The 12,057-nt window shown below is 41.9% G+C and overlaps 1 protein-coding gene across 1 annotated transcript in view; it reads left to right on the top strand.

Moving 5' to 3' along the window:
• HTR4 (5-hydroxytryptamine receptor 4) overlaps positions 1-12,057 on the top strand; it is a 144,446-nt gene that overhangs the window by 85,038 nt on the left and 47,351 nt on the right. The window contains 2 exon segments of the mRNA XM_023761223.1: positions 9,529-9,568; positions 9,570-9,680. Coding sequence (XP_023616991.1) covers positions 9,529-9,568; positions 9,570-9,680 — 151 coding nt within the window.

The raw sequence follows: 12,057 nt of genomic DNA on the forward strand, positions 1-12,057 counted from the left end.
TAACTGAGCGTGAAACGCTTTGACACGTGAATGTGGTTGTTTGAAATGACTTTGGGGTGCTAGTGCTTGACTACCTGGATTCACTCCCAGGTTGACGAGTTATGAATTGTGATTTTGAGGAAGTTACTTAAATCCTCTGGGTTTTATCTTTTCATCAATAAAACTGTGTTAATAATAGTATGTTCCTTTTGGGGTTTATGAATAATAAATTACTGAGTGCACACAGGAACATAAGCTAGTGCATGGCACCTAGTAAACATTCAGTAAGTGTTAGCCACGAGTTTTATACCATTATTGTTTTACTTTTCAAGTGCAAGTTCCACATGGCAATTGTGGGTGCCTTCCCAGACATGGGGAGTTGTGTTTTACTTCCTGCTACATAGCTGAGTGTCCTTCAAGGTTAGACCCTCAGCCTTCTAGTCCTGGGTATCTCCCCTCTTTCCTTCAGAGAGCTCACCTGTCCTCTGGCTTCACCTGCACTTCCACTCTGCTCTCTACTGCAATCTTGTCCCATGCAGGACTCTGGGGTCCTCCGGGCTCTGTTGAACAGCCTGTTCAACATCTTACCTTAAGCATCTTTCTGTTTTCTCAAACCCAAGGTGCTCAAAGTGGAAATTTCCATCATAAACTAATGTCCTCTTCTACTTTTTACATCAAAGATGCATTTGTGAGTCATTTAAATGCAATTCCTTGAGGTCAACTTTTACTTATCTCTATGACCAGCTGGATGACAAATCATAGCTGTATTTTCATAAATATCTTTCAGATCTATCTTCCTTCTCTTTATCTTCCTCCCATGCTATTTCTGGATTACTGCAGTAGCTTCTTAGTTATTATCTTATCTGTCAAGTTCATCTTTAAACATGTATTTTTCTATGTGTCCTCAGCTCACAGAACTTATAGGGCACTGCATATTCTCCTTCCTGTTCTGGGTAGCAATGCTCTTGTGTTGTGTTGCCCATTTACTAATATGATAAGGACATAGGCTTTGGCACATGGAGGTTTAAGTCTCAGTTTTACCATATCCTGGCTATATGATGTTGGACAAGTGGATTAAATTCTCTAGGCCTCAGTATTCTCATATTAAAAATGTGGATGGTGACAACTCCCTTGCAGAGTTGTTCTAGGAATTAGATAAAATATAGAATACATTCCCTGACACATAGTGCACCCTCAATAATGGGTGGTGTGTTAATAGGAATAGGAGTAGTTGTAGCAGTAGAAAAGAAAATGAATAAGCACAATACAGTTAGAGAAATGCCATACACACACACACACACACACACACACACAGATATAAGGTACTGTAAAAAACCAGGGCAGAGATGGGGAACCAGTTCATATCTCTGGCAGAAAATGGTCTTTCCTTGTGATTTGGGGGCCAGAAATAACTTTCCAGGGGATGTGACTGTTGAGCTGAGTCTGGAAGGGTCAATGGGCCAGCCATCCAATGTCTGCTGGCAGGCTGGTCAATTCATGTATGTGACCAAGTATATCTTGCTGACCTTTGTGTGTGTCCAGTTCGCCCTGCCAAGATGTTTTCAGATGACATTTTTGTCAGATTATCCTTTTTCCTTTGCTCTATAATAACTCGGGAGGATACCTTTCTAGCCAGTTGGCACTCCCTTCTTGTGAGTTTTCTTATCATGATGGTACAGAGGAATATTTAATAAAGATGAACATAGTAAACACTAACTCTACAGATTGCATCTGGGATTATGATCCCTGCAAAGGCTCCATCTGATGGCCCCCAGATCTCTGACAGAAAAGAGTCTCTTCCTGTCCCCCACCCCTAGCATTTTTCTTTCACAAAACCTGAAGTTCTACCTCCTTTCTTAGATACATTCTCAGCCCCCCTTCCTGTCCCTGTCTCCTAGTGAGTATACCTGCGGGGATCTTCTTCATTGATCCTCAAATGACTGACAACTTGCCAAACTTCTTAGGAACCAGAGGGAAAGGCCTTTAGTTTTTTGTTGTTGTTTTTTTCTTGAAGTTACTGCTGCTTTTCTCTTTTCCCCACCTCCTTAATGGGCAACCAGAACTAAAATGTAGCAAAACCAAAGAGCAGAAGACCAGTCTCTTTCCCAGAGCTCTGCCACAATGCTTGGCTGGATCACCTCCTGGAGGGAGGGCTGGTACCCAGTGAATCCCACCATTACTCCAGACTATATATCACCTATTTACCCTTCTTACCACAGAGTATCTACCTCAAAACTTAGTGATTTAAACAACAATGCATTAGTATTAGATTTCACAATTCTGTGTATCAGGAATTCTGGCTTACCCGAAGTCACTTGATAGTATTTAGCTGGAGACTGGACTGGCTTGGAGGGTCCAAGGCAGTTCATGATATGCATGGCGCCTTGGTGGGTTCATCTGGAAGGCTTGGCTCAGCTGGGCCCCTCTCCTGTCTCTGTGGCCCCAGGTCTCTGTACTTGATCTCATGTTCATACATGTTAGATATTTTTACATGATAGCTCATGGCTTTGAGAAACCAAGAGTCCTCTTGAAAAATAGCCCTGGGAGTAGCCAACAGCTCTTCCATGTGCTCTGTTGGTCAAAGCAGTCCCAGGGCAGCCACAGATCCGAGGGAAGGTGGCAGACTCCCCACCTCTGCATGGGAGGAGTGTCAAAGAATGTGTGGCCGTCTTTAATCCATCACAAGTACAGCCTCTTACACAAACTCAGATGCAGTTAATCCCTGTTTTACACAAAGAAAACACAGCAAGTGATCTGTCCCAAAGTTGGAAGGGCAATCCACTAAAGATCTTGGACTGGAACCTACTGATTTTCCTGCTTAAGGCAAAATGCCCCTTGTAACTCATAAGTTTACCACTTCGGTGGGGCTCATCATCTCCTTGGTCCTAAATTTAAAGACCATTCGCTGTTCTTTATGAGTTAGGAGCTGTGAAAAAATGAATCTCGTGAAACGTTTCTGTTTTCCCGGGTCCATTCCAGCACTCAGGTCTTAGCACCCAGCTGCTATGTCATCTTTTCTCCCCTGTGGTTGACATTTCTTTCATGAGCTGACCTTGATTAGAGATTAGATTTGGTCTCAGTGGTGATCCGGATGACCTCTTCTTCCATCTCAGGTAGGAGGGCCAGGCCTGGATTAAGTCCTTGAGAGGATGCTGCATGTAATCAACTCCACAACAGGTGGCCAGTATGGTCTCAATGCTTCTTCTGCAGGGTCAACTCGTCCACCTTTCTGTTTCTTAGAACCAACTACTGGGAGAGATGTTGAACCAAGAGACTTCTGTTTTACTTGTTAAATAGTGAAAAAGGCACTGGTTCCAAAATGTATTTGAATCTGTTCACAATAGGTATAAAACAAATATGCAGAGAGGGCAAAAGCAGGCTTACAGCTGTAAGTATGCAAAACACAGTTTATTCTTATATTATGATTTATTTATTATTGTACTATTTTTATATGAACAACTGTAAACCTACTGTTGCCTACCCTGTATATAAAAAATGAGAGGGGGTGGGAGTAGATAATAACTGCTATTTATTAAGCTTTATGTGCCAGGAATTTCTTAAGTTTCGAACATATTATTTTATTAGTTCTCACAACTAAACAGTGAAGTAGGCATAATGACCCACACTATGATGAGCAAACTGGGTCTTGGAGAAGTGAAGTAACTGATTCTAAGACTATAGAGCTAATGGTTAAGGTCCCCAGATGTGAAGACATAAAGTTAAAATCTCCTCTAATTCTGAGAGTCTAGAATTCCAACTTGTTCTGCTTGCTCCTTTGCCTTCCCTGTGGTAAGAGGACAGGAAGTGAGCAGGAAGAATTTTCCTTAATTGCAAGAGTGGGGAAGAGTTTAGCTCAAGCTTAAAATAAACAACTGTCTTCTCAGAGTTGTCAAAGTAAATTGTGTCCCCAGAGACATTTAAAGGCAATTTGATCACACATTTACACCTGGCTGCAGTTGGGGAAGCTGGTGTCTGTTCTACCAGAAGGGGTTTGAATGGAGTTTTATAAGCAGTACTTTGAAATGTTTTGCATAAGAAATGACTTTGTACATCTTAGTTAATCCTGGCCATCTGGACCCTCACTTGCCATTTGAACATTCATTTAACCACTTTTTAAAAGTTTTCTAGTTAAAGAAGAATGGGAAATGTCCAATGAAAAGCTAGAGAATAGACCTTGCAGATAAGTCTATTCCTAAGATGAGACGGAACTGCATGCATCTACGAACACAGTCCACCTAGGTTTGAACCAACAACCCTTTCTATGGAACGTGTTGTAATTCAGCTGGGTTAGTAAAGCGTGCAGATGTGTTGATTGTGATGGAAATTTTCCAGTTCAAAAACTTTTGGTGACTCCTCCTATCATAGCATCAAACACCTCTAAGCAAATGGTTCTCAAAGTGTGGTCCAAGTCAGCAGCAGCAGCAGCATCTGGGAACATGTCAGAAATGCAAATTCTTGGGCCCTACTCCAGACCTACCAACCTCTGTTTCCAGTTGATTCTGATGCTGGCTACAGTCTGAGGACCAGTGCTCTGAGACCTGCCCCTCAGCCAGCCTTTTAAGGCATATTTACTTTTACTTTCTTATAAACACTCTGCTGTCCAGCTATGTGGGTATAAGAATATACTTATGTAGATATATATTTCATATTGGTGAAATATATATTGATATGAAACCCATATCTACAAATACTTTATATATATATTTGAAATATATAATATTTCTGTCTCTTTGGCCACGCACCTGTATTGCACTTTCTCCTCCACCACCCTTACCTAGTCTCTAAAGTCCTACTTAAAAGATACCTACTAGAGAAAGCCTCCCCATTGCTCTATTAGATATGACCTTTCACATCCCCAAAACATGGTCCCACATTCAGTGTAATTGATTTTAATTGGTCGTGATTATGGGCTTATTCTTATTCAACCCATTTTGTGAGTATGTACTCTGTCTCTAGCTTTGCACTAAGCATTGGGGATATAGGGGTGAGTGAGACAAACATCTCTGGACTTTATAAATCAGTTAGGGGAAGACTTTCTCACCTCATACCCTGCTCTTAGAAGGAGTGCAGGTGTCTTGGACTCCTGGGTGTCCCCTGTCTGTGACAGGGTGGAAGGGGATGTACTAGTCTTCTCCCATTTGTATAGGGTACACCAGAGTATCATGGCACCCACTCTTAAGAGATAATGGCACACCACAGCACATGCAGAGGACATGGAGCTCTACCATTAGCAAAAATCACCTCCTCTTGACCAGGGTTTCTCAGCTTCAGCACTACTGACGTTGATTCTTTGTTGGGGGGGTGGGGGGAGCGGGGGGCTGTCCGGTGCATCTAGCAGCCTCCTGGGCCTCTGCCCACTGGATGCCAGGACCATCACCCTTCCCAGTTGCAACAACAATAAATGTCTCAAGACATGGCCTAGTATCCCTTGGCAAGCAAAATCAACCCTGGTTGAATCTGGTTGAATATAACTGGGAATGTTTCTACCTATAGAAAGTGAGGCTTCAGAAAAATATAAAAGCCCTCTTCAGATGTCCATAGGACCACTATACAGAAAAGGAATAGAGATAGAAGTTTTAAATGTAGCCAGAGGGTAAAACTGGAAATTACAGAAAGCAGTCTTGGAAGAAACAGTCTTAATTTCAGGATCGCGTTAAGTTCCCAATGTACTATGGTAGAATGGTGAATTCCCAGTCCTTGGTGCATTCACCAGGCTTGTATACACTCATTGTGGACAGGACTGGGGATTTCAGCTTTCTGAGATTTAGTGTGTGTATGTTTGATTGTTCCTAAAGTGGCTTGTAAAGATATAGAATAATCCCTTGGGGACTTAGGTGAGGTAGTAAAGTAATAGTAATGAGGGTACCATCCTAGCCCTTGAGTCAGACTCTCTGGGCTAGATCTGGTTTTTACCACCTGTGGGACCTTAGACAAATCCTGACACTTCTGTGTTTCTTTTTGCTCACCTGTGAAATGGGTACATTTATAGTTCCTATCTCAAAAGTAGTTGTGAGGACTTATTGAGACAATACAGGTAGAGTCCTTATTAAGTAAATGGATAGCACCTTTTATTATTAACTCAGCCAGGTTGTTTTGCCTGACCTCCTAAGAACTTGCAAAATTTTTAAAAAATCTTTATTGTTGAAAGTATTACATATGTCCTCCTTTTTTTCCCCATTGACCCCTTCTAGTCCGCCCTCACCCCCGCCCCAGGCCTTCACCACCCTATTGTCTTTGTGTATGAGTTATGCATATATATGCATACAAGTTTTCACTAGCTACTTCTGTCTAATGGTGTTATGCATGTGTTTTGGGGGCAATTCATGGTAGGAAAAATACTTTTCTTACTAGCAGGGGGAATATAATCCAATTATAGGAACTAAAAAGCAACCATAATAGATAAAAATCAAATGATCAGATTTTTAGCTAGTCCTTGATTTACAGACAAAAGTTAGAATTTGTAAGGAAGCGTCATTAGTCAGTTAGCACTGGAATTCAGTTTTTATTAATCATTTTATTCAGTAATATTTACTTTCATCTACTTGATTTAGATTCTTGAATACAGCCTTCAAAAAGATGTTTATTTTTCTAAATTCTTTGTTATAAAGCAAAGATTAAAAAGATACAAGGAAAGATAATAGGGCAGCTGCCTCAGGGTACCAAGACCTTGGGAATAATCTTGAACCCTTCCTAACATCAGGTTATTTTCTCACAATCTTTGCTATTCCTTGGCCTGTAGATGCATCATTCCAATCCTCTGTCCTCACGTGGCCATCTTCTCTTTGTGCATGTCTGTCTTTGTGTCCAAAATTCCCTTTTTATGAGGATTATCAGTCATTTTAGATGAAGGCCACTCCAATGACCTCATTTTAATTTGCTTAGCTCTATATATACCCCATTGCCAAATAAGGTCACATTCCAAGCTACTGAGGTTTAGAGCTTTAACATTTCTTTTGGAGGAAGGGGACACAGTTCAACCCATAACAGCAACTTAAGCAAAAAGAGTATTTATTGGCAACATATAAGGTGGCTTATTAAATTAAAGGAAGAGTTACAGAATGAAGAACGGAAGGGGCAAGAGCATGGCTTCCCCAAAACCCAGGGAAAGGAGCTAATCTCAGCCCCGCCAGGAACTTGCTGCGGGAATAGGGTACCGTCCCTGACTGTCCCATCTTTGCGTCACTCTGCATGACGTCTAGAATCCCAGGAGACACTGATTGGGTGACTCCTTGGCTGGAGATGTCAGAATCCGATAATTTGCTTTCCCAACACCCCATCAACAGACAAGAGATAATTCCCCAAAGACAAGGGATGCTATTACCAAGAAAAAAGAAGGATGTTAAATGGACACAACAAAATGTCTAATCTAGTCCTCTAGCAGGAAATGAGGGAGGGAGCAAAATTTGGAAAAAAATATATTTCCATACACACCTAATTCACCATCTCTATGTTAATAATAAGCCTCTAATGATTATTGGTGTAGCCATTCAGAAAATAAAATTGCCACTCAGATTTAATGTGCTTTTCTTATAAGTCAAGAGCATGGAGGGAATTCCAGATAATCATCATTCTTCTGTTACCAGGTTATATTTAGTTAGAGTTGGCTATCATGTCAGTTTCACACACAGAAAAAAAAAATGAGTTCCTGCCCAGCTGGCGTGGCTCAGTGGTTGAGCGTCAACCTATGAACCAGGAGGTCATGGTTTGAATCCCGGTCAGGGCCCATGCCCAGGTTGTGGGCTCGATCCCCAGTGTGGGACGTGCAGGAGGCAGCCAATCAATGATTCTCTCTCACCATTGATGTTTGTATCTCTCTCTCCCTCTCCCTTCCTCTCTGAAATCAATAAAAAAAATATTTTTTTAAAAAGAAAAAGAAAGAGTTCCTGGCTAATCCCCTCTTCCATTCTTCGGGCTCTTGTTCCTTGCACTCTGTTGCAAGTCAAAACACCCACTGTCTCTCTGGCCACAGGAAGCATAGTGTAGCCAGCTGCTCCCTGATGCCTTAGAAGGAAAAGTATAATCCCCGCCCCCCATCTCCCAAAGCACCCACTAATCATGCTTTAACATTGGCCTCTCCTTCTCATTCCACCCTCTTCAACTCCTCCCACCACCACCTCTTCAAAAATACTGCCATTGTTATATTAGTTATGCTTTGAATTAAGAAAAGAAGAGGTGGGGAAAATTAACAAAGTGAACTACATGAAATGAGGGGGGTTGGGGGTGGCTCATCATTAAATGGTATAAAATCTCAAAGAGAAGACTTAGCCTTCAGGCTGTCTTTTTGCACTTTAGATTCTTGCAAAGACAAATAGCTGATAGATCTACTGTGATGTTTTGCCTGTTGTCAAATTCCATGAACTGCCTGGACATGGAAGTGGTGATCTCTAAGGTTGGAATGGCATGCAGGGGACAGTCTTGGAGTTAGAGACATGATCATTGAGTGGGGCAGGTTGCATCTCTATGTGGAGGTAAGAAGAAAGCCAGTATCATAGGCAGAACACAGACTCAAAGAAAGATGAGCAGTGAACCCTGTGAGGAAGAGAAGACCTGATAAAGTGGGTGAGGTGGTCTCTATCTGTAGGCAGGAAATGATGAAACAGGAAATAGTTGAAATTTTGCATTCTTAGAAAAACAATGAAATAGTCCAGCCCAGAAGTAACACGTGTCAACTCTGTTCACAACTCATTGACCAGACCAGTCACTTGGCCCTACCCAACCACAAGGAGGCCAGGAAGCGCATGTGCCCAGAAAGAGGGGCTGGGCATACTTAGCGAACAGCAGTAATGACTTCCTCTTGTCAAAATGCCGACTCCAGGTCCTTCCTCTGGAGATTCTTGGTATCTGCGTTTTAAATAGGCCTCCTCAGGTGAATCTCATGCAGGGGAACAGGGTGGAATCCCTGGACCACAATGTAAGGAACATTGACTTAGCATCACTTTAGTATAGGCAGGGGATCAAGAGAATGGTGACAGATCTGGACAGTTCTTAGAGCTCAGATGTCAGGCCACGTGTGAATCACCTCAAGTTGTTATCAAAGAGGATCACAGATGCCAGGACATTGAGGCCCAGAGGGCTGGACTGAAGTTCCTCAAATTCCCAGGCATGAGAGTACTGTTGGAGCTGTGTCTGAGACAGGGAAGACCCTCAGCTGTGCGGGCATTAGCAGTGGAAGAGGGATATGGAGCTGGCTCTAGGAAATGATTCTCAGATGTGATCGAAAGTTGATATTTATATTAGCAGAAACTCATTGGCCAATATAACATATTTTATTGTATAATTGCTGTTTTCTTCCCTCTGTTATTTTCTCTTGTCTCTCCCCTTCCTCCTTCCCTTCCTCTGCTACCCACTTTCCCCTTCTCCCCCATTATTTTTTCTATTCTTTCTTCCTTATTTTTATTTTCAACTTCCCCCTCCAATTTTTCTCTTTCCCAATATTTCCTTTTCGTATCTCCCTTCTTCTCCCTCTTCCTCTCCCATCAATTATTCTCCCTCCTTCTCCCTCTTTCTTCCTCTCCCTTGGGACCCCTCTCCCCATTCTCTCTCCGGTATTATGCCGATCTGCTGCCAGCCTTTGGGCTATAGGAACAAGAATGACCCCTCTGCGCATCGCGTTAATGCTGGGAGGCTGCTGGGTCATCCCCATGTTTATCTCTTTTCTTCCTATAATGCAAGGCTGGAACAACATTGGCATAATTGATTTGGTGAGTAGACCCCACGCAGATCCCACTGGCCGATTCCCTTTGTTTGCTTGGGATTCTACATAAACAAACAGTATCGAGTTGGGTGGATATTCTGAGAAAGATTCTGACAGTGGTCTGCGCCATGACAAGAATAACAACAACAAAAAAGCAAGCTAGCATTTTTGAATGCTTACTGTATGCCATAAAGTATGTGAAATACTTTACCGATAATCCTGATAGCATCCTTTGCTGATCTCATTTAGATGAGAAAAGTCAGACTCAGAAAGGTGAAGTAACAGGCCTGCTAATATGTCTACTAAATAGCAGAACAGGTGTCTGAAGCTTAGCATTCTGACTCCAGTGACCCGAGAGGTCTTCATCCTATTTCATGCTGGCAGTCTTTGAGGCTTTCAGTGATCCACAGAAAACCTGTCATGTGAGTCGAAGCTTTTGGAGAGCAACGAGAGCCCTGGACAGGAGTTGAGAGCTGAACCCCACGTCAGCGCTCTCACTGACCCACTTCCTTCAAGGCTGTGATCCACTGGTCCCCAGTGGAGAATAGTGTCTTCCAGGGTTTAGAGGAATAACATGATGGCACACGTGTCAGGCATTTACCAACCCCAGTCTAGGTGGTCTTTGAGAGTCATCCAGCTCTGACATACTATCTTTGCAATACTAAATTTGTGACTAAAGGCTATGGTCTGGATTCATTACCAGGGGTATACATTCCCTAAGGAAGCAGTCAGGTTGTCACTGTAAAGTTGATCCCAGGACCATCTCATGGTAGGAAGGGGAACGGTGAGGAGAGATTGAGAGCAAGCTCTGGCCAACAGAACCAGTTAGAATAGGAGCTGCCCCTTCTTCTCTTCACCCCATTTCTAGCCCCTAATCTTGCCTTGTTCTTTGTCCAGGAAGGAATACCCAAACCAAGGCTGGGCGAGGATTTGCATGTGGTATGTCAGAACAAGAGTTCCCAGGGCTTCTGAGAGCAATGCTGGGGACAGAGGAGTGGAGAAGTAAAAGGGGACCCATACAAGGGAGACTGTATGGATATTTTCTTGAATTCTATCCCTCTTCTTTCAAACTTTCAGTTTTACCATTCTTGGGGAGAAATGAAATTCAAGTTTCCAACAACCAATATAATAATGGCCAACAAATGAACACTTCTTGTGCACTGAGCCCCATGTTAATAGTGTCCCTATTCTTATGAACCTCACTGAGGCCCCACAACAAGGCTATGTATATCCTATTATTATCTTCAGGAAATGAGGATCGGAGAGGTGAAGTTATTAGCTAAAGTTACATTGGTTGAGAGGGGTGGTCACTATATCTAAGCCCAAGCTTACTGGGAACCAGTGTATGTGCTCCTCCTGTCTGTACTAACTTACTCCTTAATGGATAAAACCTGTGGAAGCATAAGCTTTTGTGCATCAGAACTTTTAATAAGGGCACAGTCATATGTAGACTTTTGAGGGAAATAACCTAGGGGATTTTTGCCCATTTATGAGTGAGGCATCCCCTATTTACTTTGTGGAACTGAAGGTGTGGCATCTCAGTGTCAACATGCCTAGTATTTGCTCCATGATGTTGTGACTGCATTTTATAGCTTTCCACTCATTTGCACATTGAATCTTCCCAGAGAAAAGCTAGCAGAACCCATGTGTTCACAATACGTATACAGTTGATTTTCATTATTTGCAGTAATTATTTGCCACAAACACTGAATTAGCAAATACTAAATCTTTGCTCCTTGGAGAAATATAAGGTTAGTTTTCTCCAAGTCTCTGGTCACAATATTTTCACCAACCAATCAATATATAATATATGCTGCATGTAAGAGAGGCCCATGAAATATAAGATGACAGAAACATTGAAAATAAAATAATGGAAAAATATCGTATACAAACACTAACCAAAAGAAAGCTGGTATAGCTATACTGTTATCAGTGATAAAATAATTTTAAGGCAAGTTAAATTACTTGAGATAAAATGAGATATTTCATAATCATAAAATGTCAATTCAATAGAAAGATATACTATAACCCTATAATAGACTATAGGACAAGATACTAAATCACACAAGTAATAAGATATGTGTGTTGTATATATTTTATATTCCTATCTTCATTTATGTGTAATATTCACACTGGATGCAGGCTGGCCTCAGGTACAGAAGTGTCATTTTGTTACACAGCTCTCTTTAGCCAAGGGCTCTTCCCAGAGAAGGCTGATAATTAAGAGCTCATCCTGCAGAATTCATAATTGGGAGTAAAGACCTTCAATCCTGCAAAAGGGATCTAGTGTACCACAGCATCCAATGCAAGTGAGGAATGCAATGCAATCAATGTAATTCACTGTATTAGGGAAAACCCACATGATCATCTCATTGTTGCAAAAA

The sequence above is a fragment of the Myotis lucifugus genome, unplaced genomic scaffold, assembly GCF_000147115.1.
Source record: "Myotis lucifugus unplaced genomic scaffold, Myoluc2.0 scaffold_202, whole genome shotgun sequence".
NCBI classification, from domain to species: Eukaryota; Metazoa; Chordata; class Mammalia; order Chiroptera; family Vespertilionidae; genus Myotis; species Myotis lucifugus.